The sequence below is a fragment of the Scomber japonicus genome, chromosome 21, assembly GCF_027409825.1.
Source record: "Scomber japonicus isolate fScoJap1 chromosome 21, fScoJap1.pri, whole genome shotgun sequence".
In the NCBI taxonomy this organism is placed as follows: domain Eukaryota; kingdom Metazoa; phylum Chordata; class Actinopteri; order Scombriformes; family Scombridae; genus Scomber; species Scomber japonicus.
Window position 1 is genome coordinate 20,364,896 of NC_070598.1, and position 18,707 is coordinate 20,383,602.

The 18,707-nt window shown below is 44.1% G+C and overlaps 1 protein-coding gene across 2 annotated transcripts in view; it reads left to right on the plus strand.

The window, feature by feature from the left end:
- LOC128382231 (partitioning defective 3 homolog) overlaps positions 1-18,707 on the plus strand; it is a 349,665-nt gene that overhangs the window by 228,679 nt on the left and 102,279 nt on the right. For both annotated transcript variants that reach the window (XM_053342215.1, XM_053342216.1), the window contains exons 18-19: positions 5,455-5,679; positions 8,896-9,127. In XM_053342215.1, coding sequence (XP_053198190.1) covers positions 5,455-5,679; positions 8,896-9,127 — 457 coding nt within the window. The remainder of the gene's footprint in view (positions 1-5,454; positions 5,680-8,895; positions 9,128-18,707) is intronic.

Here is an 18,707-nt window from a genome sequence, read left to right on the forward strand (position 1 = left end):
GTGATTGACAGGCTCCTGCATGGGGGTGTAAATGTCTGCACCGCTTTAGATCACATTCTCAAAACTACTCGGTGTCTGTCCTGCACTCTCTGGTCCTGTTCTCTTTCTGCTCTTTGCATGTGCACGATAACACAGTGACAATATAGAAAGCACTAACCTCTCACGCTTGTTTATGTTCTTTAACAGTAGCAGATGATATTAACTGCAGCACGAGAACCAATGGAGGTAAGCAACCGTGCCGGGCCCAGCTCAATACACTGTCACCATTATAACAATGGCACCATTATGATTGTTCGGCTGGCTCAGCGGGTCAATAGAAGATATTGCAAATGCGCCCCCCCTTACTCCTTCTCTATAACCAGCTTCATAACCGACCATTATTGGTTGTGTGATCTTGGCACCTTTATGCATATGGAGGAGAGTGTTGTTTGAGGTAATTGCAGCATGATCAAAAAGAGGGTTTTCATATTGCTGAGGGAGTTGCACGGTGTTGAATAGAGACTTGGCAACTAATGTGGGAACCTGTGCCATTTTGCTCATTCTGCAGCGCAAATGATTGAAGAAAACACTCATTACTCCAGGAGGTGTGGAGGGGCTGGAGGGAGCTAGGCGATGGAGTGGCATTTGCAATAGAGAGACGTTCATTGCCAGTTGGCCTCTCCGGCTCGCTGCAATTGATCCATCACAGCGAGGCTGTTTTTTGAGCTGTGGATGGAGCATGTTGGGGTGAATTCACTCCAGTCAGTTAATACCAAATAAGCTGATGATTGGGTCATGAGAGGATATTTTCTAACGATTTCTGTGGGCAGTAATTGGAAGCAAACAATCTAGCAGGTAGCAGGTACACTACATATTAGATATCACAACTTTTTTTTGCATATTTTATTTCCTACACATTGAACAAGGCAGGAACTGAAGAGGCACAATGAGATTGATGAAGCAAACGTCCTTATTGAACATGGCAGCTGATCTAGTCACTAATAGGCGAGCTGCGGTAAATGAGAGACCATCAGATGACTTCAGGCTTACTGTAATTGTGAGTTGCAGTTCTTGCCAAGTCACTGATCCAGCGGTTGCCAAGCTTGGCATGAGAGAGATGCATGCCTACCCAAATGAACAAGTAGAGTGAGAGACAAACATACAAACATCATTTGACTAGGTTGAGCAAAGCAGTCACAGCAAAGTCTCCAGCATCCTTGATAGAGATATCAACCATAAGTCTGCTTAATGATAATTCCTTCATGACACATGTTCTGCGTACAGACCGAGGACGTCCTCTGTCAGGCTAATGATCCACAGAGACATAGGAGCCCGGCCGACCCAGGGAAGCCTCACTTCCACTGGGATACCTGGACGTGGCCCTCTCCCCGCCACCTTGGAGGCTATTTTTAACATAATTACCCTTTTACCGCCCTGCTTAAAGCCCTAGCTCTCTGAATAAATTATGTGTAATGGAGCCCCTGTCTGTACACAGATCTTTACATGCAAGAGCCCATGGTGAATAATGGCTGGGGAGCATAGTTTTAGCTGCTCTAATTATACTATGGGCTCCTGTTCCTGTAATAACGGCTGCTGATTTATTCATGGAGTTTGCCATACCTTCTCTTTAACGTTTAATGGCAATGGATCTTCTCCAATTAACCGTCCTTGCCCTTAATCTGGGTAAAGAAGACGGCGCCTTGGCCATATTTTGTCTTTGGCCGTGCCAAAAAATTTCCGGTGCACTTTTCCTCCTTCTATTCCATTTGATTGTCTTTCTCTTTTTTGCGTGTTTCATTTTGGTGATTTTCATTTCTCCTCCAGACGTGTGGGGAGTGACAAACTCATGTCTGTATGCAATGGGGGAATTTGTATTTTCATCCCTCTGAATAAGAGGGAGATGAGGAGCAGAGCAGTGAGGCTTCTGTTGTGTGATAGGAATCACATAATAGACTGGCATACAGAGAGCTGTCCGTCAAACTCTCCCAGGAGAGCCAGGCCTGCTTCTGATGAAAACAAAGGCAGGTTGGAGGCAGCCAGGGTCTATGGGCAAACTCTCTCTCTCTCTCTCTCTCTTTTCCCCATCGCTCTCCCGTTCTCTTTGTCTCTCTGCTCCTCTCAGTCATTCACCACGCTGACTAGAAACAATGGCAAAAAGGATCGTGGTGCGGAATACCGAGCGGGAGGATAATTCCCTGTTTCCGAGTACAGCAGATGTCATGCCTTGAACTGTTGCACATCCTGTGCGGCTCTAACTTGCAATCCCATTGTGTCAAACATGAACCCTGGCTTCTGCGTGTCCGCTGTTGGCAGGCTTTACGCATAAGCTTCAAAAAAACCCAAATTTACATGGCATTTATACTGACTTGATTGAGTTTTTGCACAAAGTATGAAAAATCACAGCATTTTCCTGCTATACTATGTCTACGCCTTTGTTTCCTTTTAATGCATTTCCTTTTTTTTATAATGTCCTCTCTTGCCCTTCACATGATGAGATTACTTCTTTTTCATCAAATAAATTACCATGAGTTTTACTTACATTTACACTCTTGGTCTTATAAGGTTGTTTATTCTTTCCTGACGTTAAAATTTGCCATAGTAATCATCAGAAATGCTCCACCTCTTCAAGGAAAGCGAGCAGTAAAAATGAATCTTCTGTTCCTGAAACCAGAGAGCTTTTGACCCCCCCCTTTAGACATTTGTAGCACACAGTGAAGTTTCAATGTACTGTCCAAGGCTGCCTGAAGGCGCACATATGAGCTCTTCCAACTAAATGGGATGCAGCATTATAGGATTGGTGTTCATTTATTTTAAATGGTACTTTCAGGGTTGGGTCCCGGTACTCTTGGGATTGGCTGCTTTTATTAACATTGACGAAACGGAGGGGAAAATGATGCGTAAAAGACATAACAATACGTTTAGCAGTCTGGAAACCTAACACACTGACTAACAGCTGACCTTTTAGCCTATTTGACTTCTTTGACACCAGATCTATAGCTGCCATGGATGATAGAGAAGCACTCACTCTTTCAGTAAGAGTGGTAGCAAACGTAGCAGAAAGAAGGATGCCCTCGTGACCCCCGATGATCCTTAAACTAGCAAGAAAACTTTGAGTTAGTTTGACATGAAAAGACACATGAAATAAAGATTCAAACATTACCGTTCTTTCCCATGTTTGTCCTCTATAAGTAGCTGTCTAGATGGCGTGTGTTTGAACTGCGAAACCCAGATAGCCGGCTAATCACTGGTGAGCTGCTGCAGGTTTGCTTGGTTAAGGGATCAAGAAGAGAATAGCAAAAAGGGGTTCAGCTAACAAAAGAGACAAGCTGCCACTGGCAAAAATATGATAACAGTAGCAGCATATATGGATTTCTACACAGTGCTGCCAGTTTATTCACTCACCCTTCTTGTGCAAACGTTGTACATTCACATCGCTCAGTGTTTCTTGTCCCCCTGCCTTCTCTCTAAAACAATATCAGAGGGGGTAGTCCACACAAGGGCAGCAAATTGTTTTCTTGCGGTGATGGCGGTTTATTTTCTTTGCCTAATCTGTGTTTGGCTGTGCAATCCGCCACCTAAAGATCCACTGTGATCACCCAGCAGCAGTGGGTCATGCCTCATTTAGACCACTTTAAACATATCGGGGTTTCTTGTTGATGGTAGCTGACACGGAAGTGTGTGTCTATGTTTCATCGTGACATGTGTTAGTGTTATTGTGCCTATTGGGGAATCCCTGCGTGGGTCCATACATAAAAACCCTCATACATCCAATGTTTCCATCTGTGTGTCAAATGCGGCGAGGGTAGAGGTGACGGTGTTATTGAAAACCAACAGGAAGAGCTGTAGGAGACGTTTATTTACACCGAGTGAAGCCGCAGAGGAAACAGCAGTACATACTCAGTACACGTGGAGGGTCTGTGTGGTCTTTCGGGAGTCGTAAAGGCACAATGCAGCTCTGTCCAGACTTCATTGACATGTGTTGTGCCTTCAGAGAGTCAGTGAGCCTGCCAAAGTAATTGAATTAACAGTTTATTCATTATTCCCAATAGTTTCCTCTGCAGAAGTTTAAATCTAACAAGGCTTCCACTAGCACATATTCACAAATCCATCTTGTTACGTTTGACAGCACCTTGCTGCAAACTGAATCGTGGCAGAATAAAGGGGACAGGAAATCAACCAGGCTGCTTGTTTACCAACCAGCAGGTAAGGTAAGCGCTACAGGGAACTGACGGACGCGCCCTGACAAAATGAAATACCAATAGTTGAGTCGTGCTCCAATTACATACCCTAAACAAACTCCCGGCTAGCATTGGAAAAATAATTACGGCTGTCCGGGGCCTGGCTCGAGTGTTGAAGAGGTTGACTGTTCAACATTCAGTTTGTCTACACAGCTGCTCCATCAGCTCTATGTATGTTCTTTTAAGGAGAGACTTTGTCCTATAAATATGATGATCACATACTCTAATTAGCTATTATACTATACTTCACTACAGCTATTCATTTGTACCATGTGTACAATTTACATGTTAATTATGTTTGTTTTGCATAATGGTTATGCATTGTGCAGAGTCCCTCAGTGAAGTAAATACAATGGAGGCCAGAAACCATGTACTAAAGTGTGTTTCATGGTTCTATGGGCAGTACATATAAGGATAATGTATTATAAAGGTTGCACGTGCAAGCATTGTCAACCATTATGGAGGTTCTCACCCTCGGGATTAATCACCATGAGACTGATAACACTGATAATAGAGCATTTTGCCTGCATATTATGCTTTTACCTGTTATCTAACATCTACAGATGTGAATGACTTAGAAATAGAGCAAAGATTGCAGCTATTAAATGTTGATTGTGCTAAAATAGGCTTGTAAATACATGGTTTGAAACTAATGGACATTGGTTCGTTTTGTATGCATACGTTCCCTCTTTTATTCCCATATCTAATTTCAGAAAGTAAAAGAAAAATAGGGTCAGTCAGCCTCCTTGTATTAGGTTTAGAATCTATCTAAATGTTTTGGGAATTTATTATATTATACTATAACACCTTAATCACTCTAGCACTGTGCTACATTTCTGTCTTTTATAGTGGCCCATTTATATGCATTATGATTCAGCCTCATAATTTAACAGTACAGACACGTGGACAAAGGTTGAATTATAATTCTCAACAGGAAAATGTCTCAGTAAACTGAGTGAAGATATAATACTCTGTTCTCATTTCACACACTTCATTGGCCAGGCAATGGCATCATTTGTTTTTCATGTTAATTGCCAGACTCACACCTTCCCCTTGCCTGCCAAGTGCCCCACATAACATCATCCCATACGAAACTAGCAAAACGTGAATGATTCATTGACACCCAATGAGCCTCTGCGATGACAGGTTTAACGCTGCCTTTGTGGGGGAGTTTCTAGTCACGCACCATTACTTTGCTGGCCTCAGTGACACTATTTCCCCCCGTTTCGTTCTTCAGAGCAAGAGGTCGGACCCTCGCTGGGCCTGAAAAAGTCCAGTTCCCTCGAAAGCCTCCAGACGGCCGTCGCTGAGGTGACGCTGAACGGTGAGGTCAACGTCCACAGGGCGCGCTCTCGGATCGTCAGGGGCCGCGGCTGCAATGAGAGTTTCAGAGCTGCGATCGACAAGTCGTACGAGAAACCTGGCATCACCGCAGCGGAGGAGGAGAACAGCATGGAGACAGGTGAGTGTAAAGACATACTGTATAAGCCATTTAAACTTATTGTTTTGCTTTAGTGTGTACACAATGTGTGATGTGCCCCAACATGTACCATTATATAATATACAGTGGAAGACATTAGTAGATTATTAAAAAATAATTTAGTAAGTGTAATGTAATGTAGGCCACTTCAAGCATCCTATTTCCCTGGAGCCTTTCCAGAATGGCAGGATTCACCCCTAAGTAAACTAGGTTAGGGTTCCCCACTTACTAGAGTGATACGTGAGTCACAAAGCACATCAGCAATAAGCGTCTAGGTTACACACACATTAATATTCACATAGTTCATGTTGAGTGGAATTGTTAGAGACTGGGGCAACATGTTTTCCCAGGAGCTTGCATACTCTTTAAGTGCATTGCAATGTTTTTTAACAGACTGCATGCAAGAAAAAATTTCAATGTTTCTCCACATTAGTCAGGAACTGAATCTATTACACACGTTATATGTTTGTATTCTAGCATATACGTTTAAAAATGAAATGCATGTGCCAGTTGGTTTTGGCATGCGACACCGTACAACTTTGCCAGGATTCCTCTGATTTGTTTTCCTGTGTACCTGACTGGGACTGAAACCAGAATTACCTGACTTTATTCTAAACTACGAAGGCAACCTCAGAAAAAGAAAAAGACATGACACATTCCGTTTGAGTGAATATATCCATCCCTACTTGGTGTTTGATGACAAAAAGACACACGTTGGGCATAGAGAGACAGCCGTCTTACGTTTTTCCGACAGGTAATAACACTGCAACACCACAAGAGTAATTGCTAGATATAAATTTCCATTCACCATTAAAGGATTCCATTAAAAGAGCTGGGAGATATTTGAAAAAGAGGGAATTATTTGCCTGAAACGCTTTGTTCTCATAAGCTCTGTCGGCAAGCCACTAAATACAGTCTTATCTCGGCAAAGAAAAATGGGGAAAGCAACCGATTTCCCCTGCTGCGGTATATTGCATTCTCCCCCATGATATTCAAATAACTCTGTTTTTCAATTTAGATAAAAGCAGCCAGTCTGTGCTCGTCACTGAGGTTAATAGTCAAAGTTGACAGATAAGCCGCTGCCTTCCTCTGCTCCCAGACTTTTATTTACATAAAATAAGAATGTGGCATCACCTAAAGAAAATGTGTCCCCACAAGATATCCTGCTGGGCAGAATACACTTACCCTTGTGCTACTTTGTGTCGCGTCATTGGAGGAGATGAAAAAGGAAAAAAACAGGGGAAATGTGCACATGTTGGGGCAAAGAAAAATCCCCTTCTTTCATGTGTCTGAACAAGACCGGCAATTCTACTTGTCTGTCATAACCTTAACTGACAGGCCAGCTGGAATATCCTCGATTATTAAAGCAGGGAAAGTTTCACCAAAGTGACAAAATGTTTCCTGTGGTTGTCTGTCTCTGCAAATTATCTTCCATTTTCCTGACAATTTTATCAATGGCTCTGCTGTCACTTGAGATGGTTAGCACACTCTTGTCTTCTCAGCTGCGTTAAATTGCTGTTGATGGCCTCACCTTTTGATATCTGATGTTAAAGGCCATTGTCTGGGGTTTTTTGATAAGATATAGCACTTTTTTATGACTTACTTAATTTTATAGATGATAAGAAATGTACCAAATTATATATAAAAAGAACCTTAACCCCTTAAATTCAGTATGCCTTCAGTAGGCCTTTAGAAGAATACATGTCAAGTACCTGGCCACAACAACACACATGCGTCAATACACACACACAAATATGACCAGTGCCCTTTGGGAGGCTCTGGATTACAATGTTCAGTGTGTTATCTGCAGCTTGGCATCATTAAGCAGTAGCGACATTAGCATCGCTGCTAATCTCAGTCATTTAAATAGCCAGATACAGCTCACAGCTGCTATTTGCTGCAGTTACGCATAAGTGACTGATAAGCAGGCAGCAGATTGAGTGATAAAGCTGATACCCATCCAGAACCTGCTCCCAAAAATTTGTGGAGGTGGAAAAAGGGAAAGGGAGGGTCTCTGTTGAAGCAACGAATTGCATAATTGAGCAGGCTTAATCTGCCAGGTTCGCTCTCTGTATTTCTACCATACAGTGCTTCATGTTGAGATTCCATTTCAGTAATTTCCTCAGAGATGGCAGCTGAAAGAAATAGCAGATAGCTCGGCAGATCACAAGAGAAAACAAACCCCACTGTTCATCCTTGAAATGCGAATCCAACAGCTCCACCCCTCCCGTAGTTTTGTCTCATCCCATATGCCGAAGATCCATCACCATCTCCACCCTCCCTCTCTCACGATAAGCGCTTTTCTCTCTCTCTCCCTCCATCAAACACCATAACTTAGACGACATTGCTCAAGACTGTAATAAGTTGTAATCTGAAGGACATCTACCTCACGCCTCAGAGCCAGAGATATAGCATATAAGACAGGAGCTACGCCGATTGCAGAGCACCCCACATTTGCAATTAAGATCCCTGGGAGCCTTTTTTTTTTTTTTTTAAGATTATTTAAATGTATAATTACTGACAGATTAATTACATTTTGCACATCAGTTCTGATTAGATGTGATGGAAAGTTGAGTTTAATCAACCCTAAATCACCTAAGGAGTTTGGTTTCAATTTGATGTCTGAGTTGAAATGAGTTCAGACGTAAATTAAGAACCAGATTCACAGGACTATCATTAGAGCTTCTACTATTTGGTCATTTTTTTAATAAGAAACAAGCAGAAAAAGATAGTTCACTTGCGAGCTGTGTGAAATGTACACATTTGAAATAACTTGAGGCTTTCAGCTAAGTGAGAATATGTTCAGCTGAACAGTATTCTCAAAGGGTGTACAATATAAATATATTCTGCTCTAATGAGGCGGATGAATTCAGTGTGTTTTGTTCAAAGCTGCTATACCTTGTGGGACACAGATTTTCCATTAATGGTTCATCTGATGTTACCAGAAGAAAAACGTAATGCTTTGTTACTGCTGTGCTGAAGGAGAAAAAAGGGGGGGGGGGGGAGTTGTGTTTGTGTGGTGATTTCAAATAAGCATTGTGATCTACAGGGAGTCAAGTAGAAGTTGAAGTTATATTTTATTTGTATTTTTATCCCTGTGTTTGTGTGACTGTGCTATTCTGCCTCTCCATATCTCTATTTAAGACCCTCTCCTCCCTCCCTTATCTCTCTTTTTTCTCCCCTGTCACCTCTCTCCAGTGGACGAGGACACAGAGGGAAGTTCCCGATCAGGCCGCGAGTCCATGTCCACCAGCGGTGACCTCATCGTGGGCCCCGGGCTCAACGGCAGCTTCTCCAAAGACGACAGAGGGAGCGAGCGGGATAAGAGCGGCGGGAAGGAAAAGAAGAAACCTGAAAGGGACAAAGAGAAAGACAAGGACAAGAACAAAGCCAAGAAAGGCGTGCTGAAGGGCCTGGGCGAGATGTTCAGGTAGGAACGAGACGGAGATTAGCTCCAACTTTCTAAACAACTCCCTCCCGTGTAGCCTCGAGTGCTAATCGCTATCTGCTTTATTTAATTCCACTGAACACATTCTCCACAGGATCATACAGAATTTGAATGTGTTCTGTGGATGTTGCCAGAGCTAATCAGGGACCCCTCTCCTTGAACTCTGCGAGATGGAGGGGGTGAGCGTAGATGAGGAGGAGGAGGAAGGGGGGGTTATCGACCTCAAGGGCCTCTGGCACTTTTGAGCCAGATTATTTTTAATAAGGGCAACATGTTTTATTCATAATCCCATGTGCGCGCTCCTCCTATCCAAACATGCTCAGCATTTGTTAACCAGCAGACAATGTTGAGGGCCCATACGGGTGCTAATGTGGGGCTGTGATTTGGTTCTGGGGATAAAAGACCCTTGGAGATGATAAAAAAAAGGACTTCAGGTTAGAATTGTCTTTAGATTTTCGAGGCAGACAACCTTGGGAGTTCAAGAGAGGTGACATGATCCTGCTGTCAACAGCCTTGAAATATTCATCAGTTTAGAAAAAACATTCATTTAAGGATGCGCCTTTCACTGTGCAACACACACTTGCTATAGGTGTAAAACACTGTGTTGTCATTCATTTACTCAAGGAAGCTGGAGGCAAAGTCAAACCAGACACCTGTGCTGGTAGAAATGATGGTTGTTAGGTTTGTCTTACAGCCTGGAACATAATTCAACTGCCACTGTGGACTGATGGACAAAAACACAAGTTGATTACCCTGAGTGGCCTTAGTTTGGACCGCTGTGTACATAGACAATAGCAGGAGAAACGTGCAAAGATGAAAATAAACATCCTGCGGGTATCCATTCAGTATCTTCTTCCACAAGGAAAATTAGTGGGGGAGTCACATTATTTCAGTTGCATGCACATTTGAATATGGCATAAATTAACGGTGGAGGCGGCACGAGCCGTTATCGTGCCGTAAGTTGTTTTCATGTGGATTAGTTTAATGGGATTAGTTAGCGTATCGCGGCACACGGCTCGGTAATGAACAATAAAGACGACAAGTGTGTTTCGAGGTCATGATTGAGGAATGCGAGGAGCTCGCTTATCTTTCATTATTTTCACTTTTGTGGGGGTTTTTTTTAAACTCAACTGTCACTTCATCCTGTGGTGTTAATGCATAATGACTCACAAAGACTCAGATTCTGTTGCACACCAGGCATGAGCATACTGTATATGGAGATGCACACATGTTGACAGAGAAGTGTGCTGGATTAGTAAATGAAAGCGGATATTTGAGCCACAGGTTTGACACTGTATCAGCGCCGTTGGCAAACCTTTTTTAGAGAAGCTGCGTGTTCGCCCCGATAGGTGGCTGCCGGGCATTTTTAGCGGGGAACGTGAGCCCTCGGCGTGCCCTCCTCAGCCTCATCATCGTTCTTCATTATCTTTGAGTGCCACCGCCACTTAAGAGCTGGCACGCAGCAGGCCTCGCTGACAATCCCCCCCCCCCCTCTCCACGCATTTAACGGCAGGCCACGCATCTCCTGAATGCAAAGAGGCAGCCTCATGAACCATCGCCGCCTCTCCAACTTCCAAAGCTCTGTCTTCTCGTCTTCTCTGCTACACCTACTCCTTGTTGATACCTCAAACAATTTTCTACTTAAAACTGTGACAGCTCTCACACCCACTCGTCTACACTGTCCTCTTCTATTCTCTCCCCGTTCTCTCACAATCCACTTAACAGGTTTAGAAAGTTAGAGGAGGCAAGGAACCGAGGTGAGAAAGAACGCGTCCCACCGGATACAATAACAAACTTTTTTTCTGTAAAGAACAAAATGGAGTGATATGAAATGCCTCACGGTCAAAACGGAGGAGTGGGAATGCAAGTGAAAGATCTGTCATGTGTCTCATTTTTTTTTAGGGAATCTAGCGAAAGTTTTGGCAGTGATTTCAGAAATGGAGAAGTCTTTCCTGTGCATGACAAAGGAGTTTGGCTGACAGTAACTCAACACTGTCAGGCTTTACGGATCACACGCAGAATTTACATTAGCGAGGTTTCACATGTGAGCGTTTTCACCATTGCATCAAAAACATCAAAAAGACATCGTGATTAGGTTAATCCTTTGTAATGCTTGTCTCCGTACTTTTCATTTGCATAATATGGACAAGCTCTCACTTTTTCCTGCATTTCTCACACAGGCATGCCTCACGCTCACGTTCTACCATCTAAGGAGATTTCAAGGAGTTTGCAGGGCGCTGCAATTTGAGCTCATTTGCATGCAGGCCTTTTGACGGCCTGATGAACGTGTAGCGCACGTCCGCTTAATGGACAGCCTGATTGGGAGTGCATTAACATCAGAGCCAGGGGGATAAAGGAGGATGGCCTAATATAGAGGGAGAGAGAGAGGAAGGGGGGGGGGTAGAGGGAAAGACTGTGAGATAAATACTGTGAGCGTTAGAATGACCGAAAGTGTGTGAGTGTGTGATGGAAAGAAAATTGACTGCCTAAAGCCCAAAGCAAAGAAACTGCAGTGCAGAGCCGCGCTCTCCCCGCCTCTCTGGATTCATACTGTACTGCCTATAGGATAGGATGGTAGACTGCCTGGTATACAGTCCTGTACCATGCAGTAATGAATAGCTTATAATCTTATGAATGGATAGCGATGTGCATGCATGCATAGGATAAAAAACCTGCCCCAGGCAGATTGACATCGCTGTTATTTCAAGGATGTCTGTTGCACGCATGTATCACTGTGTCCACGTCTGCATCTAGCGGGATATAAGGGAGCACAGGGCAGTGAATTACACCCCACCCCCAAACCATTGTACGTGATTATTCATGTCCTTTCTAGTGGATAACATGTGATCATTACTTTCCGATCCTATCAGGTTTGTTTAGATGTCGGGGGAGCTTTGCCCAGGGCCCTGTTAGCATGCTAGTAGACAATGCTGTCTCGGCCTGGCCTGCAAGACTCCCTTCAACATGCCTAATGAGGTGTTGTTTATCTGCTCTGTGACTGACTGACCTCCTCCATCAAATCCCCATCTCCATCTACTGATGTGTTTATGTATACGTGTATGTGTGTGTCTGTGTGTGCATGCAAAGAATACCCATCCTGAGTCATTTATTATAAGTAAGGGTGTTCAATCATTAAAACACAGTGCATAATATAATAAATTAATATTTAAATGGGTTAATTAGACTCTTGGATGGGTGTTTTTGCAGCACCTCTGCATATGCATTTTCTTTATGTATCTTCTATATGTTTTTATAAGGCGTGTGTGTGTATGTAATGATTTTTGTGTATGTGTGTGTGCGTGTGTGACAAAAGCTACAGAAATGCATCATACTGCAGGAAAAGTAGCATGAAGGAGACGAGCGGTAGGAAGCTGCAAAATTGGCAGGCAGGGCCAGGACAGGGTAATGGGGGGGCCAGAGAGAGGTTGGAGGTAGGGGGGTGGTGGTGGTGAATTGGGTGAGGGTAGAAGGAAGGAAAGAGGGAGCGTGTGCACTGGAGTGAACTGGGGCACCAAGGGAGAGTGGGAAAGGAAAGGAGGATGAAAAGGGAAAGGGAGAGGGGGAATGAGAGAAGAAGGGAGCTTTTCACAGCGACAGTCACGGCATCGTGTCCGCCTGGAGGGAGGATCGAGGATCGCTGGCGATTTTCTATGTTTTGTGTGTGTGTGTGTGTGTGTGTGTGTGTGTGTGTATGCCTATTTTGAAGGTGCATGTAAATTTGTGTGTGCGCGTGTGCAGATGAAAAGACAGTGTTAATGGGCTCTGACATCACCCTCACCCATTCTCCCCAGCGTGTCCTCACCCACACGCACACACTCACCCCTACCACCCCACTCCCACTCCCACTCCCACCAATCTGATAAGTGGCATGCCTCACGCCGAGCCATCAGCAGACACTGGAGCTCGGTGTGACAGCCGTGCGCCCCCTCCTCATTTCCCCCTTCCTCCTTGCCCTCCATCACCCCCAGGGACCTCGTCTGCCTGCTCCTCCCCGCAGATGTAGCCCCACTCAAGGCTACACAGAGGGATGTGGGAGAGAGGCGTGTGGAGTGGGAAGGAAAGCAGTGAGAGCTGGAGTAGAGGGATGCTTTCCATCCTTCAATCTTTATTATTCTTGTATGCAGTGTGGAAGCATGCTGGGAGTGTGTTGTGTGTGTGTGTGTGTGTGGGGGGGGGGGGGGGGGGGGTGTTTGCATGCCTAGAATATGGATACAATGCCACGAAACCATGACTGCGTCATATGTGGCATGAGAGTAGGTAGTTAGCGTGTTCCTGTGCAACTCCGTGTCTTTTACACCATATGATTCTTTCTGCTCGTGTGGGCGTGAACAGCTGATAGCGGGTAAGCCAGTTTGATCATTAGTGCACCGACACGACACACGCATTAGCCCTGGCTTTTTATACACACACACACATACACATGGCCAAGAGCATGCCTGATGGATCAACACATGACTTTCTCTCCATAATGCACGCAGCTTCCCGTCCACCTTCCCCAGAAACACACGCGCACATGCACATACACGCTCGCATATGCTCGTCGTGTTATGCCACAGTTGATTTGGAGGCAGCAATTAGCCGCCTCCACATGTGGGCGCTGACATCTGCTGAATGTAATCTGAGAGAAAATGATAATTGTCCTTCTTTCGCACTGCCTCACTCATCATAATGTCTGCGGCGAGGTAAGCGAGGGCAAGCACAGGGCACGGCATCAAGCTGGAGCCCGTATGTGACAACGACCGGCAGCTGGAGTGAAAGTGCAGAGTGTGAGTAATGCAACAGAAGATAATTACATCAACAACAACAAAAACAGGAATGTATCACGGGGATGCAAAAAATAAATATCAGCTCACCCGGGTGGTCGGTGATGATTAGTCTCCTCACGGGGCGAGGTTTCACTGTCTTGAAGCTCCTGGTAGCAGCAAAGTGGCTTCCTGTCACGTCCAGGGGTGCTTCTGTGGAGCTGACCCTGACCTTTGACCTCCCTTTTGAATGTAGCTTTGCCAAGTGCAAAGTCAAGTCAAGTCAATTTTATTTGTATAGTCTAATTTCACAAAGTTGCCTCAGGGGGCTTTACTGTCTGGACAGCAAAACAGCATCCCCTGTTCTTTGATCCTGTATTCAAATAAGAAAAAAACTACCATAAAAACCCTTTTACAGAGAAACCTCAAGAAGAAGAGGAAGAGCAACAGAGGAGGGATCCCTCTCTAAGGATGGACAGATGTGCAATAGATGCAATAGAACACAAATGTCAGAATACAGTATTGAACAGGAAGACAAAATAATATAATTATATATATATATATATATACATATATATATATATATATATATATACATATATATATATATATATATATATATACATGCAGACGTCAAGCAGCTCCCAGGTGCCACCAGAACAGAATAGGACGTGAGCCACATGACTTCCATCACCATGGAGACCTGGCAGGAGGACAGCCTACACATGTACACATCACACCATTCACATACACGAAGAGACAAGAAAAGACATTTTTCTCACACAGGAGAAAGAGAGAAGACATCATTCAGAGAGAGAGAGAGAGACATGAGGTGAGGCTGAACTGTGGCAGGATGGGGAACCACATCCAAAAACTCATGAAATGTGCCGACAGCTAGAAAAGCAGAGAGAGGGAGAAAAGAGAGAGGGGGGCACACAGCTTAGATGTAGTAAGACGCAGTTGGTTATCAGAACAGTCGGGTTAATCAATCATGTCATCAGAAACTCACCCACTGTGCTGTACAAGATCATGAAATACTCAATTAAGGGCCATTAATTGAAGGTGAAGGCACACAAATAAGTCAAACCTCAATATCACCTTCAAATAGCTGCACAGCTTGGAGAAATATCATATCACCAAGGGCACTACACATAGCAGAGGGGGTCAGCTTTTTCAGCTTCATGGGCAACAACATCATTTTTAGAAGATTCACCCCCCTGTGTCCTCAAAGCTGATGTGTGATCCCTGCACTCTAAAGGGGTCATTTATGGGTGAACTCCAAAACTCCTCCACAAAAAAAAAAAGTCCTCTGTGTGTGACATCCCATTACTCTCCTGCCAATCATGTACCAAAGAGGCCCAGCAGGGGGACAAACAACTAACAACAAAGCTCCCCACCGAGAAGATTAGCGCCACTGTCACCAAACGCGGCGGTGGCGGAGACTTTGGGGGGTTGAAACCGGTAAAAAACAACAAAACTCTTCTGTACGCCAGGTTAAGACGAGTGCAGCTTTGTGTCTGGTGTCAAAAGAAAATTGGACGTCACTGTCAATTTCTAGGCAGGGGTGACACGCTCAGACGTAGGGGAGAGGGCTGAGGGATAGGTTGGAGGAGGAGAAGGAGGAGGGAGAGGATGCTGTATGACTTTAGCCACTGTGAAAGGATGAGGGATGGTCGTTTCAGGCATGGGGGGGGGGGCGGGGGGTTGGCTGTCCGGCTGCACTTCCTCTGCTTTCGGCCACTCGATGCAAATGTGATTGGGCAGCACTGGGCTTCCATCAGACAGCCCTGGAGTAATTAGGTTTAGAATGATCATGCAGTGCTCTGAGATAGACCTTGAAGCATGGGGAGAAGAGGGGAGTCTGGTGTGTGTGTGTGTGTGTGTGTGTGTGTGTGTGTATCAAGTATTCCTCATGTTGTGGGGACATCTGTTTATACAGTCATGTTTTGGGGATTCACCTACCTTATGAGGACAAAAATCAAGTCCCTGTAATCTAAACCATTAATTTTAAAGTCATGGGGTTTTTTTTAAGTTAAGGTTAGTTTAGGGTTATGTTAAGGTTAGTGTATGTGTGGTATGGTTATGTGTGGTATGTGGTGGTTATGGATAACGTGAAGTCTAGCAAATGACTGTAAGTGAATGTAATGTCCTCTGAAGTGATGGAATATGACCGTGTGTGTGTGTGTGTGTGTCCGTGTGTGTATGTGAGGAGAGGTGGTGTTGCACGATGCAGTTAATTGAATCTGAAATCTTGTCGGCCTGAAATGAGATCCACCGATGTCTCTCACGCTGTGTCTCAGGCAGAGGGCTGCAAACATGACTGAATTCATAAAGTGTGTTATTAAAGAGCTCAAATTAAGTGTAGCAGTGCACCCCTCCATACTCTATCAGGCCTATGACTACTAATGATCCAACCCCAGTGGAATCACACTCCGGACCCACCATTGAAAACAATCCCCTTCTCTTCTCTTCTCATCTCTTCTCTTCTTTCCTTTTCTTTACCCTTCTCTTCTTTTCTCTAATTTCATCTCTTTTTCCTCTCTTCTCAGTTATCTTTCTGACTTTACTCACCCTCCATGCCAAGCCTCCAGAAAGGCTTTAAAGCCAATTTGACATAGTAGCCAAACCGTGTAATTACAACTTCCGAGTCCATCACATGATGCTTTCGGGCCCCAAAAAGACTTTTTCCCCTAGACTTAAATTGTAAAAGAGACATCTGTAAACAAGTGGATACATTTTTATGAGTGTCACATCACCCACAACTTATTTCACTATCAGAATTTGATCAATTTGGTCTGATAACATTTGGATAGTCCAGAAGATGCATGATTAAATTGTTTTATTCCAGTCAAGCTAACGGAAGGCTAAATCGGAAGTTAGCCGGCTCGACTGGTGGAAGTCTTCGGCGTTCATGCTTTATAGGCCCAATGATCAGGAGGTGAAAGCAAGTTTCGAGTAATTTCCTTACAGCAGGAAGTGGCTTTTTTGAATTCATGTGCTACTGAGCAATGTTAGCAGAAATGAACGGGGCCCCGCTGCCAACGCCTCATCCAGCTCTCTTTTATACATCCACCCTCCTTACATCAACCTTGACGTTTCAAACAGAAAGCGCCCGATGTTCCTTAACTTCCTCCCTCTCCTTTTGATATTTGTTTTTCACTCTTTGATACACTTTGATTCCACTTTGATGTATATTTTTTTCCCACTCTGGCCCAGATCGCTTTGATCAATCAGGGAAAGGCTGTTCCAATGCGAGTCGACTCTCAGAGGACAGGCGGATTCGAAAATAATGAGAAAACATTAAGAACACGTTCAAGGATGTGAGAGCAGCACAATCCCATTTTGTTTTTATATAAATAGTACAAATGAATCATTAATGCCCCCTTATAATAAACCATATTCAATGTGTATTTTTGGTCTCAGGAAGAGGGAAAAACTATACGTTGAATTAGAGATGCAAAGCATGCTTGATATTACAGAGACAGAGGTGAGAAATGCACATGGGAGAAGCTATTTATTTGCCCCTATGTGCTATGCAAATGAAGCGGGCTGCCTGCTACAGTAGGACTCATTGCTAGTCTGCTCATCCATCCACCAGGCTTAGCATGTAATGAAATAGAGGCCTTTGGCTGAAATGACCTTTCCCATCCACTGAGTTCCCACCTGCTGATGCGCGCACACACTTAACATGTGAGTGAGAGGATGGGGCAGGGGGGAGGAAGACAATCACAGTCAAGGCCAGAAAGAAAGGAAAAAAAGCTGGGAAAATTGCTTTTGAATTACAGAGGTAATATCAATCGATGTTGAATTACAATTGTGATTTCGATCAAAGGCAACCAATTAAAGGCAGGAACCGTACTCCTCTTGTTCTGTCAGCGTCTCGACATGTGTTCGGCATGTAAAGAGAAATTGTCTATTTTTTTCTTCACGGTTTTCTACCCCTCTCTGTCTCTCTCTCTTTCCCCCTCTCTCTTTCTTTCTCCTACTATGATCCCCCCCCCCCCCTGTCTTCGGTGAAGGTGTCAGAGAAATGGAGATTCTTTTCACGGCTGTATAGGGATTTCATTCTTCCCCCTCATGTTTGTCGTGAAGGAATCTTAATTGGGCTCTCACTGCCAAAGCAAAGATGTGTGAGCTGTTTACCTCCTCGTTTGTGAGTTAGGGAGGGTGCTAACGTGAGGCTAAGGGAAAGAGGAAGTATGTGATGATGGTCTGAACAGCCCATAATAGCAGATGAAGGCCAGTTGAAATTTCCCAGCTTCTGATCCATATACTGTATCTGATGCAGCCTCTTGTATATAGAAATCATTTCCCAGCAGGTCCAGTGCATCCATCCTCCAGTCTGTCAGTGCAGCGGGGTCTATTTCACTGTCTGTGCCAGACACAGTCCAAACACTTATCATATCAACTTAACTGTGTGATAACTACAACAGTTTACCTTGGAATTATGTCCTTATCGAACAGTTCTACATTTATTAATATATGCCCAATGACGACATTCTGGATGTAGTGTGTCCTTTATGTAGCAAGTTGGACAGTAACTGTGGAGGTTGGGGTGGTGAATGGGTGTGTGGCACATTTGACTTTCATGCAGTGGACCACATTTTGTGTCCTGATATAGACTTGGATTTAAGATTTGCCTTTTAATTTACATAACCACTATATTTCCCTTACTTTGAGTTGTATCATAGTTGCCATGTGTACATATTGTGTGTATATCATTTCAATATTGGTAGTATTTCCTGATGAGGAGTTGTATTGTTACACCACTTTACCACGAGCCCTTCTACCTCTGTCCCAAGATTTTCTGTTATGCTTTA